Below are 18,763 nucleotides of genomic sequence, written 5' to 3'. Positions count from 1 at the left end.
AACAAACTGAGAATTGTAAGCAAAGCTTTGCATGAACATTACTGACATTGTACAAGAATGAAAATAAAAAATAAAAAAGTTAAAAATTACACGCCCAAAAGATTTTTCCAGCACTATCTTGCTACAGTCTCAGACATTGTTGCTTCGTTAACCGAATAATGTTCTTGCTTCATAACAAATTCACCGTGCTCCTGCATGTCTTTTTCTCTTGAAAACGCTGGCTTCTTTGGTGTAGCAAGAACAGTTTCACTTCTTAACATTGAAGAAATTTCCAACACAGAAGGCCTGTCATTGGCATCTTCTTGCACACATAATAGACCTATTTGTATGCACCTCAATATTTTGCAGTCTGAAGCTGTGTCATCAAGAAAAGGATCCGCAAACTCCATGCCTCTTCCTTCTTTCCACAAATCATAAGCCTGAAGAAACCAATTCCTCATTAGGCACAACCATGGACTTCTTAGTTAAAATCAAACAAAACTATATAGAACATTAATCACATGCTATAGATAGTATCTTTACTTACATATTCCATCAAGGTTAAGTTTTCGTGCTCGCCATAATATCTTGTTACTTTGCCACCTATAATCTGCAGAAGTAGAACTCCAAAGCTATACACATCGGATTTTACCGAATACAAGCCTTTTTTAAGGTATTCAGGAGATACGTAACCACTGCATTAGACAAATACAAGCAATATGATGCATTAGAAAGCTAGATGAAAAGAAAAAATCTTCTAGAGGAAATATTTTAATTAGGTCCAATAAAAAGCTTACTATGTTCCAACAATCTTGGCCGTGTTTGCTTCTTGCTCATCTTTTGAGAATATTCTTGCCATACCAAAATCTGAAATCTTTGGTTTCATCTCACCATCTAACAGAATGTTGCTAGCTTTTATATCTCTATGAATTATTGTTAATCTAGAATATTCTTGTAGATAAAGTAGTCCCTGAGTAACACCCTCAATAATAGCTACACGCTTGCTCCAATCCAGAAGAAGCCGCCTGATAGGGTCTGATACAGAAGCAATTCATGGATCAAAATGCTGGTTAATTGTCTTGTCCATAATTTACCCTTTGATCGTATATCATTTATATGAGCAGCTACTAAAACATCAAAACTTGAAACAATATGTTACATATTCACTCATTTTTAGACAAGTGAAGATTACTGACCAAATAGATAGTAGTCAAGGCTTTTGTTTGGCATGTACTCATACACCAGCATCTGTTCTTCTCTATCAATGTAAAAACCCAACAACCGAACAAGATTCACGTGCTGTAGCCTTGCAGTGAGTGTTACCTCATTCTTGAATTCTTCAAACCCTTGTGATGAAGTCTTTGATAACTTCTTCACTGCTATTTCCCTGCCATCTGGTAATATTCCCTGTAGAAATCAAATAGGCACTGTACTTAATATCAGTAATTAGATATCATTATCTTAGGATTAATGTGCTGTAGTTAGATTCTGTACCTTGTAAACAGGACCATAGCCACCCTGACCAAGCTTGTTTTCAATCGAAAATCTATTAGTGGCTAACTCAATATCACATAAGCTAAAGACTTGCACATCAGGAACACAATCAGGAAAATGTCCTGCATCTCTAGCCGCAATCATGATTCCTAAGTAACAAATGAATATACAAAATTCAGTGTCTTAGTTTCAACCAAGAGCACCACCAATGTTGAGTAATCTCAGGTCAACAAGAACTTACCCTTTGGTTTTACTAGTCTCCTTCTTATGTAGTAAATTATGAAACCCAACAGAATAATACATACAGCACTTGTCAAAGTGATCACCACCGGTAACCGCCAATTATGGTGTTCTCCGCCGCCAACCACCTGTTGAGCTGAGAAAAAATAATATCCATATAATAAGTAACGAGAAATACTAGAAGGTCATCAGAATTTATTGTTTTAGGCCATTAAGTTAGTCAAATAATAAGTAACAGTAAACTTTGATCATTTCTCACAAGTAATTATGCAGAAAAAAGAAAGGAATCAAATTAGTTATTAATTTTCAGTGTTAGTTTCTTTACCTGCAGCACTAGAAAGCTGCCATTTGTCATCATCATAGGGAACTTGCCATACAACATAACCACCTAGTTTCTTTTCTTTAGCATAAGACACCTTGGTTTTAACAGCATTCACATCATCAAATCCTATCCAATTTGACCCAACTGAAAAATAATTGACCACGTAAGTAGCATTATACAACACAGTTGCTTCATATCTTTGAACATAATCCTTGATATCCTTGTAGGTCATGTCTCCTTCTTTTGTGATTGCTGGACCTGTTGCTGCTGCACCTATTCCATTCTCCCTTTGGTTCCTAAGCTTCCATGCATATCCATAGAATGGTAACGACAAAACCAACTTACTAGCAGATACCCCACTATCTATCCATCGCTTGATTCCGGTGTCTGTGTTGACATCACTAGAAGGATCATACAAGGCTGAATGAGCTCCAGTGAAATTTGTTGATTGAGGTGTGTAGTAATCATAATCCAAAACATTTACCCAATTCAAGTTATCACTGATAGACTCCACAGGGTAAGAACCAAAATCAGAACCTGGTTGATATGGAACAGCCGCAGTTAAAATCAGTTCTTGATTATTATTGTTGCTGGAGTTTACTGCCTCAGATTTTGCAGCTTCTCTCCACTCTTGAAAGAACAGTCCCATGTTTTTCAAGTCATTGGTAGTGTTAGCAGAAACCCATGAAAGATCAAGGCCTTGGAAGCCATAGGTTCTAGCGAGTGTTATTGAAGAGTGAATGAATGATTTTCTTGAAGAAGCATTGCTTACCATGGAAGATAAGACAGTGTGGTCAGCAGTACCACCACCGATGGAAAGAAGTGTAGAGAGAGATGGATTGGTGTGCTTGAGAGTGGCTGTGAAAGAAGGAAATGATGCTGCAGCATCGGAAGGGATGGAAAGTTCATAGGTTGAAGCGTTGACATCAGCAAAAGCGCATAGGAGGTGAGTGTAGAGAGAAGTTTCTATGTTAGAAACGGGAAATTCAGAACCATAAAACCAGTAACCAGCTTTTATCCAAGAGTGTGCTTGGTAGAAGAGAATCTGAAAGTGGAAGATGAGAAAGAGGAAGAGGAAGATGGGAGTTTTTGTGGTACAAGAACACCGCAGCATTTTGACTTAATTATCGTTGGTACTAAGAGAACAGAGAATAGAGATGAGAAATAAAGGTATATGCATGGTTATTAGTTATTGCTTCATTTTTATTATTATTATTACCTTTTAATTTTTTGTTATTCAAGGATAATTGGCCGTGTGGGAATGTTGAATTTATTTGATCTGATTTTATTGTTAATTATTTCTTTGGAATAAACCAAAAAGGATTCAAATGTGACAACAATACATAATATGATGACCGGGTCTATCTCCTTATTCTTTCGTATTTGAAGTGGTTAGTTAAAAAGTTCAATAATGTATATACTTTTTCATATACTGTATAGTATCTCGTATTATGTATGTATTTATTTTATTTATAATTATTCAAATAAAATTGGTTGAAGTAATTTGTATATAAAGAAAATATAAATATTCAGCTTGCCACTCTAGTATTCGATCACTCTATCTCCGAGGTTCTCTTAACAAGAGAGAAGCTACATACAGTAGTAGTTGACATCCGTGGTACGTGCTTAACAGCCATAAACAAGTTAAGTTAACATAAACAAATTTAGATTTCAAGATCTTTTCTCTCTATTATTATTTAGTATTTTTTTGTTGGTGTCGTATTATGATACGAAATGCATAATTTTCTTTGGTTATTTAGTAGGAAAAGTAATATATTCAACAATAGGCAAGGAAGTCGCATCAACGTAGGACCTAGGAGGCTCCAAAACTTAATTGCACCCATGGATTATACTGGAAGACTCGTCCAATGCACGGGTTGAAAAATTGGCCCAAAATACATAAGTAGTCTAATGAGTTGAATTATTAATTAAATGTAATAGATTTTTTTAGTATATTACAACTCAAAATATATAAGTATCTTTTTTTAATTTCTCACAATTTGCATAAGTATTTATGTTTTTTGAAACATTCATTTTGACGAGCACTTTTTAAAATTGGCTATACATGTCCTGTCTCACAGTACATTATATCTTATTCAACTTCATAAATTATACGAATACAACTTAAAAATATAAACAATATAATTCAAAAGATAAACATGAATAAGAACCATAACCAATATAATTTATGTATATTAAAAAAATTCTTTGATTTATCGTGTTAAAATAATTTATATCTTAGATAAAAAATTTATTTTACAAAAATATAAGTTGTCATTTTTGAATGCTAATAGAGGTCTATCAAAAAGAGAGGGCCAAATGCATAAAAAGACAAAAAATGTAAGGATTTGAAAAAAATACTACTTTGACCTTTTATTCTATTTAAATACTAATTGAAGAAAGAGAAAAAAAAGAATGGATATTTAAAATATCTCATCAAACTTGTTATTTTCTAAGATCAAAGAAAAAAGAAGACCGATAAGTGTAAAACTTTTTTTGCCCAACTTCAACTCATTTCTACAAATTTCTCAACCACTACCTTTTAATCAAAATCCTAACTTAAATGAAAGAGAACAGTCTTTTTTTTTTCTTGCTTTCTCTTCTATTCTTCATTGAAATATGTGCAATGCACGGATAGAAAACATATGTACCCAACTGTATGCTCTGCTTACCTCTAGTCCTAATTTATACCTTTTCTTGATACAACAAATAATATTTTACTATAATTACTACACTCTAATATCCAACTATCAATACATATCATGATCAAGAACTAATAAATGTTTGTTATTTATTAATCAAAACAACAGTAGCTACAGGATCAAATTTTCAACAACAAAATTTTCAAAGGTCAAAAACAATTATTTCACCCAAAATAGCAAATTCAAGTACTATAGAACATGTAGAATAGTAAAGATGGAAAAAGGAATAACAAAAAACAATAATAAAAGTTATAAGATTATGACTCACTCAATCCCGTATCAACTTAAAGATTATTTAGAATTAAAATGATAAAAGAAAAAATTCACTCTTAAAATTTTATTCTAAAATATTGTTGCATTGAATTGGGACTACGGAAGTCACAATCACAAAAGCTCAACTACTATTTCTTATATTCTTTTTCAACTTTAACTATTGTGTGTGACAACAAAAATAAATTTCAGATATAAATTCAGTGCATAAATTTTTATGAAAATAGATTAAAAATTTTTAATGAATTGTTATTTAAAAAGGCACACAGGTGAATTTGAAACTCAATTTGATTGTAAAAAAAAGATAAACAAAAATTACGAAAATAAAAAATAGTAAAATACAAAATAAGGACGACATGAGTTAGAATTGAAACATTAAATTTTATAGATTTTTTTACTTTTTACAACAAAAATATTTTATTATTCCAAAGACATTAAATTATATCTTTTAAAAATCAAAAAAATAGAAAGGTCAAAATTAAGAAACATGGCATGAGTAATCCAAAGATTAAAAAAGTTATTTAATAAAAAAAGTTATTTTATATATTGCATTTATCAAACACATCTAGATGTCTCAAAATTAAAATTTTTTAATAATTAATATTTTTTCAAAAAAAAGTTTTCTTTTTTCTGATTTTAAATATTAAATAATAAAAAAATTATCACCCCCTATCAATCCAACAATTAATGGTACTTTACTGTAATACAAATATACAAACATATTATATAAATACAAACCTAATTGTTATAGAATATATTGTGTACTTCAGAATGCGAAAATACGTCTCAAACAAAAAAGAGAGTATTTCAGATTGCATTTGTCTCCTCTCCGTAATATTTGGGGCAAACGATGCAGCCTTATACCCAGCTTCAACCTATAGAAAGCATCAATTTAATGTTATCTCAAAAATAACCAGAACAATCATAATATATAATTTATCATTTACATATAAAAATTACCTCCTCCTTTGCTTTAGAGATCAATTCATGCTTACTTGTCTTTCTGTCATTATCTCGCAACTGATTTGATGTCTCCATATTTTTTCTCCTTATTTTTCTTATTTTTAAATTTTTGATCCTTGTCATTTTTCTCAGACTTTCCAAGATCTTTTTAAGATTGCCAATAAATATAGTGCCATTAAACATCACTGTGAACTTGGGTATAACTTTTAAAATTTTCAATTCAGAAGCCATGGTAATGTGATCACTATCCCATTTTTATATACAGAATGAAAAGTAGAAAAAATATTAGAAGTCAAGATATACATTTCAAGTCACAATATGTAAGATCAGGACAATCAGTTAAGTATATTGTGTGCCTTTTAAGTAAATGAGTATATTTTTCTCAACTATAACTTACAATCCAGTACCTATTATATAGTGTCTTTTAAATTGCAAATGGGTATATTTTTTTCAACTGTAACTTGCAATCCAGTTCTACTTATATACCTTTAGAGAGAAGTTCTTTGAATTTATAAATCATAGTCTTCCGAACAGTAGCTTGTATCTTGCACCCCTAACAATCAACACAAATTACAACAAATATTTGATAAATGACAAATGAAATAAAGAGAAAAATAAATTTAAATGAAATAAAATTTGAGACCTCGATATAAAAAAAGTAAAGAGAAACACATTTAAATACAAAAAAAAATCTAAAAAAATTAATAGATTTAGACCACTATAACTCATAGATTCATCAACCAAAATCATCTTCATAAAATTTGGGAGAAGCTGACCAGTAAAAATAGGAACAGTCCAAAGCCTAATCACCCTAATTTTGAGGTTCCATGCTTCTTTTTCAGGATTAATCTTATTAACCATATTCATGGCAGTTCTCATCTTAAAATGCAATTAAAGGGATGAAAGAAAAAACAGATTTCAGTCAATAAAATAGCAACTAAAACACATACAATAGCAACATGAATGTGAGAAAAATGTGACATGATCAAGAGATTTTGTCTTTATTTATAAACACACATCAATTGAGTAATTTGAATTTTGAAATACATAAAATCCTTATTTTTGGAGGAAAAAAAAATAAGATAGAGATTTGAAAGATATTAATTAACCTTAGATATCAATCAAAAGATATTTGCGGGCCCCACTAAATAATCCTATATATAGGCCCTAAGCTAACAACAATTGATACACAAATAAGGTATATAATAAATAGTAAGTTATATTATATTAACCCTAAGTTATCCTTTGTATAAATTATGAGCTAACAGCAAGAGAGAGGATGAGAGAGAAGAGAAAGATAACAAAAAGAATATGAAGCAACACTTAGAGAAAAGGAAGAACCAAAATAAAAAAAAAAATTTATGCATAGATCCAAGAGTGGTAGACTTAGATGAGGACATCTTTTAGTATAGACATCATTATTTTATTAGGCTTTCTTTCTATATTATTAGATTTCCAATCAAAATAATATATTCCCAATGAAGATATACACAAGGTAATTATCTATGTAGTTAAATACCAAAAAACAAAATGCCCATCAACAAAGCTCAAAAATTGTGCTCAAAAGAAAAAAAATACAATCAAAAAATGAAGATATAAATAAAAAAGAATAACAAATAGGGATAAATTTCTTACTAATTTTATTTACGAAAATATGACAATAGAATCAAATACTCAAACTTTTCAGAAAAAGAATCGATATAAGCTTGATAGCTAAATAGGCCAACTGCTCAGGCCACTCTCCAGACAGCTCCAAGATTACGAATCTCATTAGCTCCATTAATTCATAAGCTTAAAGCTACTTGAAGAGTGGTCTGACTAACCCAACGGACAGATCAATCCAATAATCCCAACCTCAAAAACTTCAAAAAAATCATGTGACTAATATAAGAAGTTGTAGTATTTGATTCTCATAACACAATATTAATTACCAAAGAAACAAAAGAAACAAAGACAACAAAAAAGAATTAAAAAAAAGTTTGAATTAATCTTCTGACAACCATAACAAAATCTCTAGCCAAAAAGTATTTATGGATTAAAAATTAAATAAATAAGGAGTATTTCTAAAATTAAAAATCAAGCAAATAAAAACTTAAAAATGAGCAGATCAAACAAAGAACAAAATGTAGAATAGTAATAAAATATACAATGACTTTACATAAAACAACTTAAAGGAAACTAGCATCTGAAATTGGACCAAAAAAATGTATCACTAATCAATATTTTCTAAAATTTTTCAACAGCACTTTATAGAACAGTATTCTAATTATTTTTCACAATCTAATTATTATACAAACAAAATCTAGTTACCAATAACACACAAAAAAAAAAAACTAAAAACAAAAAAAGTACAAAAATATATTTGGCTCTCAATTTTTTTGTGTGGAACAATTAAAAAAATGGATATGTAAACTCAAGTACAATTCAAACACTGTAGGATAACAAACAAAAAAGATAAACACTTACTCATCTTATTTCAAAAGAACGGCGAACAAAACCGAAAAATAAAATTAGTAAGTGCTTTTCTTTTTTTGTTATAAATCACATTTTTTAAATAAAATTAATAAAATTGTACCTCAAATTTCATAAAAACAAATAACTAAATCCAAATAACATCGATGTACGATTCAATTGGTGTATAATAATACAAATCAACCTAATCTTATTACTAATTTTATTTTAAAAAAGAAAAAAATAAAATATGTATTTCTAAAGTAAATAGCCAAGAAGATAAAAACCAGCACATCAGTAAAATAGAGAAAGAAAAAAAATAAAGAATTACATCAAATCACAAACCAAAAAATATGATTTTCTAATAAAGTCAACATCATCATCTATAAAGTATAAAATATTTTTTAACAAAAATCAACACTAACCAAAATAAAAAGACACACATACCACTATCTTTTAAATACATTACCAATACTCAAGAAATGAAAAAATAATTCAATCAATTGTAACCGAAATTACAAAAAAAAATAACTAAATCTAAAACAAAATCTAGTTACAAAAAACACACAAGAAAAAAAAAACTAAAAAAAAAAGGTAGATAGATAAATTTGACTTCAATTCTATTGTGTGGAATAATTCAAAAAAATAGACATATAAAAAATTGAAGTACAATTCAAGCTATGTAGGATAATTAAAAAAAATAAATAAATACTTACTCATCTTATTTCAAAAGAATGTCAAACAAAACCAAGAAAAAAAATTAGCAAGTGCTTATCTTTTTTTGATATAAAAGAGAAATTGCAATGTATAGAATCTCAACGTATAGAATTTTATGGGTTTTCCAAATTTTTCACCAAAAGTTTATTATTTAATTGCATAAAATTATATCATTTAAGATTGAGAAAAATAAATTTTAAAATTAAAAAATATGACATTCATAATAAAAAGATTAAAAATGATTTAGTATCAACAGTGAAGATAAAATAAATATGTAGTAGAGAAGATAAAAACTAAAAAAATTAGGAGTTTTTCTAAAATAAATAACCAAGCAGATAAGAACTTAAACATGAGACGAACAAACAAAGAACAAAATAAATAATAATAACAAGACACGTAACTTTTCAAAATACAACTTAAATGAATGAAACAACTGAAATTGGACCCTATAAATTGGGAGAAAATATTTCTTGCAGGGATAGAGAGAAGGCACGGTTTGAATTCGAGGGATAGGGAGGCATTATGACACAGAGCAAGTAGGGTTAGTAAGTTAATTATATTAGTTAATTGTAATAAGAGAATACAAGTCACATATTGTTTAGGATAGTGAACTTTGTGTTATATTTTAGTCCTATATCGTCCGAGTCATGAAAGTTTTTTCTTCTCCTACTAGTATAAATAACTTATGTACCTTTTATTTATGAAATAGAGTTGAAGTTTATTTTTGAATACGAAATAAGGTTTGTGTTTATTTTTCTCTATACTTTTTGAGAGTAAGAGGTGCATCCTTGACTTGGCCAACCAAGATGGGTCTATGGCTATTTTCACCATAGTGGGGTTGCTAACCTCGTCAAAATTGGTGAATCTAAACTATGTCACCATAGTGGAGTTGTTAACTGATGCACCACTATTTCGTGGTACATCTTGTGCTTAATTTAGGAGATTTTATCACCTTTTACCCACATTTATTCAATGAAATAGCATGGTCTCATGATTGTCTCCTATAGTGTGCTTAAGTGTGAAAACATGCTTTTTAGACCCTTAATTGGTTGATTTTAACTCACCTTTGATTCCACTAGATGTCTTGATGTGTTTGTTAGTGAATTCAGGTTGGAAAGGATAGGAAATGATCAAAGGGATGGAGAGGAAAAGTGATACACCACTATTTCGTGGTACATTGAAGAGCAGAAGATTGATGGTTTAGAAGTTATAATAAATTCTCATTGCAAGTATAGTTTCTAAACCAAGCAATCAACCTTTCTTACAAACGTTTGGTTGTCACAAGTAACAAACTCAATAAAAATAATTAACCGAAGTATTTAAACATTGGGTCGTCTTCTCAAGAAATTGCAGGGAAGTATGAATTATTTTTGGTTATGCAAAACAGTGTTTTTGGGTTTTGAAAAGGTTTTGAATGAGAAAAATAGATTGCAGGAATAAATAAATTAATAACTAATAAAACTCTTGGCAAGGTATGAAAACTGGAAGTCCTATCCTAGTTATCCTTATCAATGGTGATGAAAATTATATTTTTGCTACCACTAAGTCAATCTCTAACTATGAAGGTCAGTTAAGTGGACAAATTAATTTAATACCTAAAGTCCTAGTCAACTCCTTGAGGAAAGACTAGAGTTATAGGGATCTAAATTAATCAGCAAGAATAATAATTATCAATCACGATGAGTTTGATAACTTAAGAGTCACCGATTAATCAACTAAAGCCAATAGTAAATAATCTAAATTATAAATAGGGAAAAAGCAATCATGAGACTGGAATACCTCAAATTGTATTAATTAAGAAAATCATAACATGAATGGTCCCTAAGCCAAATAGGCAACATAAGTAATACAAGCATTAAATCATCTGAAAGTAAAAGAGAAAATATACAGTAAAAGGAATATTGAACCTGATGAAGAATTGAAATCATAAATCTTTTAAGAGGAATCCTAATTCTAAATCCTAAGAGAGAGGAGAGAACCTCTCTCTCTAAAAACTACATCTAAAACCTAAAAATTGTGAGTAATGATTGAATCTGAAGTGATGTCTTGAGTCTCTGCATGTTCCCTGACTTTAATATGTGTTTCTGGGCCGAAAACTGGGTTGAAATGCGGCCCAGAATCTCTGCCAGCAACTTCTGTAATTCTGCAGATCGCGCACGTCACGCGGCCGCATCGTCCACGCGATCGCGTCACTCAGTGTTTTTCGTACCATGCGTGCGCGTCGTCCACGCATTTGCATCGTTCGTGCAGATTCCAGTCCGCGCGGTTGCGTCAGGCACACGAACGCATCACTCTGATTTCTTCCATTTCGCGCAGTCACGTGAGCCATGCGACCGCGTGACTTCTCGCTGGTCATCTCCTCAATTCCTTGTGTTCCTTCTATTTTTGCACGCTTCTTCTTCATTCCTTACGACATCCTTGCCCCATGAAGCCTGAAACACTTAACACACAGATCACGGCATCGAATGGTACAAAGGAAAATAAAAATATACAACTAAAAAGTCTTTAGGAAGCAAGTTTTCAATCATAGAACAATTTGGGAAGAAATTATAAATACATGCTAATCATATGAATAAGTGGGTGAAAAGCTTGATAAAACCACTCAATCAAACACAATATAAACCATAAAATAATGGTTTATCATACATCTTGTGCTTAATTGAGTGAATTTTATCCACTATTCTCACACTTATTCATATAAATTGCATGGTTTTACAATTCCTCCCTTATTCCTTAATATATGTGAAAATATGTTTCCTAGACCATAAAATTATTATTTTTAATTGTCCTTTATTACCATTCGATGCCGTGATCTGTGTGTTGAGTATTTTCAGGCTTTATAAGGCAGGAATGACTTAGAGAACAGAAAGAAAACATGCAAAACTGGAAGGAACGCGTAAAAATGAAGTTTTGACGAAAATGGCAGCGACGCGCATGCATGGACGACGCGAACGCATGACTCGCGCATAACCCAAGTGACGCGCACGCGTGGACAACGCGAACGCATGAGAAGGATAACTTTCAAATGACGCGCACGCGTGACGGACGCCACGTGTAGAAAATTGCATAAAACGTCCCCAGCGATTTCTGGACTCCTTTTCGGCCCAAATTCAAGCCCAGAAAACACAGATTAGAGACTATAAAGTGGGGGAATGCATCCACTCATGGAACAACAGAGACACAACATTCATTATTCACAATTTTAGTTTTAGATGTAGTTTTTCTAGAGAGAGAGGCTCTCTCCTCTTTCTTAGTTTTTAGGATTTAGGATTTCTCTTAGGTTAGGTTTACTTCTTCTTCATTCCAGATTCAATGTTCCTTTACTTTGGTTTCTCTTCTATTTTTATTTATTTTATTACTTTTATTTATGAATTCTCATGTTAGATTTGATTTTCTTATTTAATACACATTGAGGTATTTCAGATTTATGATTGCTTTCTTCTCTTTAGGATATAAATAATTTGGATTTTTCTCCCTTTGCTTTGGTTGAGTAATTGGTGATACTTGAGTTATCAAACTCAGCTGTTGATTAAAAATTGGAATTTGCTGATTGATTTGGATCCCTATAAAGCTAGTCTTTCCATAGGAGTTGACTAGGACTTGAGGAATCAAATTGATTAGTCTACTTGACTTTCCTTTATTTAGTAAGGGTTAACTAAGTAAGAGCAATAAACAATTTTCGTCACACCTGATAAGGATAACTAGAATGGGATTTCCAGTTCTTATACCTTGCAATGGTTTTCATGATAATTAATTTACTTTATTGCCAGTTTATTTTTCTGTTCCCTATTTCAAAACCCAAGAATATACTTTTTCCATAACCAATAATAAACACACCTTCCTGCAATTTCTTGAGAGATAACCCGATGTTTCAATACTTCGGTTATAAATTTTATTGGGTTTTGTTACTTGTGACAACCAAAACTTTTGTACGAAAGGATTCTCTGTTGGTTTAGAAACTATACTTACAACGTGATTATTCTGATAAAATTCTTTACCGGCAAAAGTCCTCTCGTCAAAAAGCATGCAAGTGGAGAACTCATGAAGAAACAAGGATTTGGGATGCTGAGATCGACACGCACGCGCAGGCATGACGACGCGTACGCGTGACCCACGCATACGCGTCAATGCTCGCACGTGACTCACTTAAAGGCAAAATGCTGGGGCGAATTTTGGGCTTCCCAGGTCCAGATCCAACTTATTTATGAGGCTATTTAAGGCAGAATTCAAGAGGGAGTCAATACCTTCCAACACATTAGTTTTTGTTTAGTTTAGTTTTGGAGGGAAAGTTAGTTTTTAGAGAGAGAAGCTCTCTCTTCTTAGGTTAGAGGTAGATTAGGAATTCTTAGATCTAGGTTAATTTCATGCTTTGATTTACTTTTCTTTTTGTAATTCTTGTTCTTCTACATCTTCTCTATCTAGTTTAGCATTTAATTCTTGTAATTCTTTACTTTTATGTTGATGCACTTTTGTCTCTCCTATTTTCCTTCTAATGCAATTCATGTTTTGATTTCCTTTATTGCTTAATTGAATTATTGTTATTAATTTCCTTGTAATTGAGTAGTGTAGATTTACTTTTATTGAAATGTTATTATGCTTTTCTTTTATGCCTTCCAAGTGTTTGATGAAATGCTTGGAAGAATGTTAGAGTAGATTTTAGTGCTCTTGACTTGGGAAGGTAACTTAGAAATTCTTGAGTCACTAATGTCCAGTAGCCATTGACTCTAGCTTTCATCAATTCAATTAGTGAGTGGCTAGGACTTATAGACCTGGATTGATATAGCTCATTTGACTTTCTTTTACTTGTTAGAGGATGACTTAATGGGATTGATCCTTAAAATTATCATGTTGTGGTTAGTGATAAGGATAGAGATCATTGACCACCAAACCATGCCTAGACTTCTTTTGTCATTTGATTTCCTTTGCCATTTATATTTCTCGTCTATTATCTCAAAACCCCAAAACATACCTCATAACCAATAACAAGAACACTTTATTGCAATTTTTAAGGAGAACGACCTGAGGTTTGAATACTTCGGTTATTAATTTTAGGGGTTTGTACTTGTGACAAACAAATTTTTGCGTGAAAGGATTTTAGTTGGTTTAGAAACTATACTTGCAACGAGAATTTATTTGTGAATTCTTTACCAACCAAAAATCCATTCATCATTAACCTCGCCAAGATTGATGACCCAAGCGACGTCCCGGCTTTAGTTTGGTATCAGAGCAAGATCGGTTCTTATGGCCTTCACCTTGTTTTAGTAGAATTTTATTTGATTTGTGGTTGCAGGTTTTTAGCGTGAATTTCGCTAATGGGATCTTTTGGTTTGGATTCGTCAATAAGATCGTCTGCTACGGATTTTGTAAAATTTCATCTGATTTGTGAGTGCGGGTCTTTAGTGTGGAGTCACCAATAGGATTTTTTGGTGTGGATTCATCAATGAGATTGATCATCTGCTGTCACAAGTCTTTTCACGTAAGAGTTCTTTCAATAACCCAGAGAGAATGACGCATGAGCAAGTAGGGTTAGTAGGTTAATTATATTAGTTAATTGTAATAAGGGAATACAAGTCCCATATTGTTTAGGATAGTGAACTTTGTGTTATATTTTAGTCCCACATTGTCCGAGTCATGAAGGTTTTTCCTTCCCCAACTAGTATAAATAACTTATGTACCTTTTATTTATGAAATAGAGTTGACGTTTATTTTTGAATATGAAATAAGTTTTGTGCTTATTTTTCTCTAGACTCTTTGAGAGTAAGAGGTGCATCCTTGACTTGGCTAACCAAGGTGGGTTTATGACTATTTTTACCATAGTGGTCGGGTTGCTAACCTCACCAAGATTGGTGAATCTAAACTATGTTACCATAGCGGAGTTATTAACCTCGCCAAGATTGGTGACCCAAGCGACGTCCCGGCGTCTAAGGGTGTTCGCGGTGCAGTTTGGTTTGGTTTTTGAGAGAAAAGTCATCCGATCCAATCGTTTAATTAAACTGCAGTTCAATTTGGTTCGGTTTTTTATTGAGGCCATCCGAACCAAACCAAACCAATTAAAACGGTTTGATTCGATTCGGTTTGTTCGATTTTTAAAAATGTTGCCTCTTCATCCTTTTCTACCTATTTGTGAATTGTGATCATTTTACTAATGCAACTATAATTTTTAACAAAAGGAAAGTCTTGAAGCCACCTTTAGAGTTTTTTCCCCATGATCTCAAAGTCACTGAGTTTAAAATAAGGAATCAATCACTGATTCAAAGAATTGACAATCCATCCCATTCTTATCAAGATATTCATATTCATGCATATTCTTTCCTAGTACATCATAACCAAAGCTACAAGTGTTATATAACAAATAAGACAAACTATTCCATTCTTATCAAGATATTCATATTCATGCATATTCTTTCCTAGTTCATCATAACTAAAGCTACAAGTGTAACAAACAAGACAAACTATTCCGTAAAGCTCTCCTTGATAACTCCATCAATGGAACTATCATAAAAAACCTTCAAATCTGCTCAAATTAAGAGGTGACAATGATTAGTGAACCAGCAAATAAATTTTCTTAAACAGAACAACAAATAAATTAAACAATGATCAGTAAACCAGCAATCAGAAAAGACCAATATATACAATAAATCAAGCAATACCATAAACCAGCAGCAATCCAGCAATACCATAAACCAGCAGCAATCCAACAATACCAATTACCAAGTTATCAACATTCAACAATAAATCAATAACTAGCATTAAGCAATAAACTGAAAAATAAATCAATAACCAGCAATCCAGCAATACCAAATTATCAACAATAAACTGAACAATACACTGATCTCAATACACTGAACAATAATTCAATAACCAGTAATACCAAATTACCAACAATAAACAGAACAACAATAAAATAATTCAGCAACCAGCAATAAACATCAACCAGCAAATTACCAACAATAAACAGCAACGAGCAAGGCAGCAAGCCAGCAACAAAACCAACAATAAAATAATTCATCAAATCAACAATGCACCCACCAGTAAACATCACGTAGCAACAATATAGTGATATCATTTTTGCGCATGTTGTGATCCAGTGATATCTTCCAATACAAGGGAAGGGGAAGCGTGCCTGCAGATTTTTTCCTAATACATCATAACCAAAGCTACAAGGGTTATAACAAACAGGACAAACTATCATTTTTTACTATCATTTTTATCTATCAATCTAATTTCTTTGGTCTAATAATTCAAGAGCAAAAACATAACAACAAATAGATTAAAAACAGAACAACAAATAAATTAAACAATTATCAGTGAACTAACAATCAGAAGCAATTTCCCTAAACAATGAACAACAAATAAAACAATGAACACTGAACCAGCAAAAAAACAACAACTAGCAACAATGAAATCAAATAATCAGTGAATCAATAACAAGTAAAACAATAAAACAAATAAAATAATAAATTTTCCTAAACAATGAGAAACAAATAAAACAATAACAAGTTAACAACAGCCAGCAACAATGAATCACTGAATAATGATTATTGAACAGAAATTAGTCAAATTACTTAATTACATACCTGACTCAGAGGCTCGGGCTCCATGTCTCACTTGAATCGGTGGTTGGGTGGCTTGGTAGTCGGTGCTGTGCTGTGTTGTGGGTGGCCGAAAATACTGCTGGGTGGTGCTGTGCTAGGTGGCTCGGTGGGGAGAAGGCTTCGGCGCTGCTGGGTCGAATAAATGTCTCAGGTAAATTGTATATGAATTTGCTTACCATCCTTCTTCTCTTGCCTTTTCCCTTTATAATTCTTGGAGGAGTGCTACACATACAAGTCTTTTTGATTTACAAGTCTTACAAATTACTAGGCCTTTTAATGCGTTATTCAACGTTTCCTGTTTTCAAAGCGCTACACTCAGAACGGTTCTTCTTCTTCCTCTTCCTCTTCCTCTTCCTCTCTTCTTCATTTTTTTTTCGATTTTCATGGTTTCTGAAATCAAGCTTTGAAATCGTTTTGAAGAAGAAGAAGCAGCAGAAGATGAGGAGAAAGAGAAAGAGTTCTGAATTATGCAACGAATTTTGGGTGTATTTCTTAAATACTTTGGGTGTATTTTTTGTAATCCTTTGGGTGTATTTCTGTAATCCTTTTGAAGATAATGGAATTTCAGAAATACACCCAAACGATTATAGAAGTACACCTAAAATGATTACAGAAATACACCCAAAGGATTACAGAAATACACCCAAATGGTTACAGGAATTCACCCAAACGATTATAGAAAATACACCCAAAGGATTACAGAAAATACACCCAAAGGATTTAAAGAAATACACCCAAAATTCGTTAAAATACATCTTATGCATAATTCAGAACTCTTTCTCTTTCTCCTCCTCATCTTCTACTGCTTCTTCTTCTTCAAAAACGATTTCATCATGAAAAATCGAAAAAAAAAAGATAAAACAGAGAGAAAAGAACGTAAATGAAGAAGAAGAGGAAGACAATGAAGAAGAACGTGCAGAAACGAAAGAAAAGGAGAAGAAGAAGAGTAAGAGGAAGAAGAACGTGCAGCAAGAAGAAGAAGAAGAAGGAGAAAAAGAAGGCAAGAAACGAAAGAAAAGAAGAAGACGAAGAGGAAGAAGAATGGTTGGAAGCGTGTTTTGAGCATTAGTTTTAATTGAACTTGTAAGGCTTACAAGCCTTAATCCCTTGTATGCGAAGAATTACTCTTTTTTTAATATACCGGTTCGGTTCGATTCGGTTAGAGTTTTCATTGTCAGAACCGAAAATCGAATCGAACCGCAATAAAAACAACAAAATGTATTTTTTTTCGATTTTTTCGGTTTTTGGTTTATTCGATTTTTTATTTTTTTAGTTCGGTTGGTCGGTTTAAATCGGTCCGAATCGGTTTTGAACATCCCTACCGGCGTCACATTACCAATCGACAACGAAGATTCCTGAAAAAATGATGATTGGACCTTTGTAGCTGCAACTGCCGTTGCCGAGAAAGTGGGATGCAATTCCTCAATTGCCTTAAAGTAAGCCGCCGGGCTAATGCTCTTCGTGAGCGTGTGCCCACAACAGAGATCTCAGTCTCTCAGTATCGTCGACATCTCTCCACTTAGCTCGGTGGATTAGGATTTTTAGATGGAGGTTGACAAAAACGATGTTGAACATACCGCGTTCGGTAGCGAGAGATATGCCTTACGAAAATGAAGAGTGTTAGACCAGTTTTATCACATTCGGCCGTCTTTCGTTGACCTTTAGATAAGAGTAGATCAGGATTTAGCGTTTCAAACGGCTCTACCAAGATATTATATGTTCATTCTGTTGTTTTCTTACTAATTAAGTAATTAATTGATGCATTATTAAAGGATTGATAGAGAGGTTTGGATAAATTAATATTGAGCATCATTGTTTTTATTAATAGAATATGTACTACCTCATACATTATTAGAAAAATAATTAAACTTATTATTTGTATATGTATCGTAACTATTATTATTTATTAATTTGCTTTTTGATAGGAGATTTAATTTCTTTGCAAAATTACTTTTACGGTTGAGTGGTAACACTTGAGACTTGTCACCAAAAAAAAAAAAACTTGAGACTTCATTTAATTATTATATTAA

The 18,763-nt window shown here is 32.0% G+C and overlaps 1 protein-coding gene across 1 annotated transcript; it reads right to left on the bottom strand.

Annotated features, from left to right (window-relative positions):
* Positions 1 to 13: 13 nt before the first annotated feature.
* LOC107458882 (uncharacterized) lies at positions 14 to 3,189 on the bottom strand. Its single transcript, XM_016077099.3, has 7 exons — positions 2,039 to 3,189; positions 1,715 to 1,849; positions 1,474 to 1,622; positions 1,176 to 1,386; positions 777 to 1,014; positions 527 to 674; positions 14 to 419 (listed from the first exon to the last, which is right to left on the bottom strand). Exons 1-7 carry the CDS (start codon positions 3,147 to 3,149, stop codon positions 114 to 116), a joined length of 2,298 nt encoding a protein of 765 aa, XP_015932585.1. The 5' UTR covers positions 3,150 to 3,189; the 3' UTR covers positions 14 to 113.
* Positions 3,190 to 18,763: the final 15,574 nt, after the last annotated feature.

This window comes from Arachis duranensis, chromosome 1, assembly GCF_000817695.3.
Source record: "Arachis duranensis cultivar V14167 chromosome 1, aradu.V14167.gnm2.J7QH, whole genome shotgun sequence".
In the NCBI taxonomy this organism is placed as follows: Eukaryota; Viridiplantae; Streptophyta; class Magnoliopsida; order Fabales; family Fabaceae; genus Arachis; species Arachis duranensis.
This window is presented reverse-complemented; position numbering and strand designations above follow the sequence as displayed.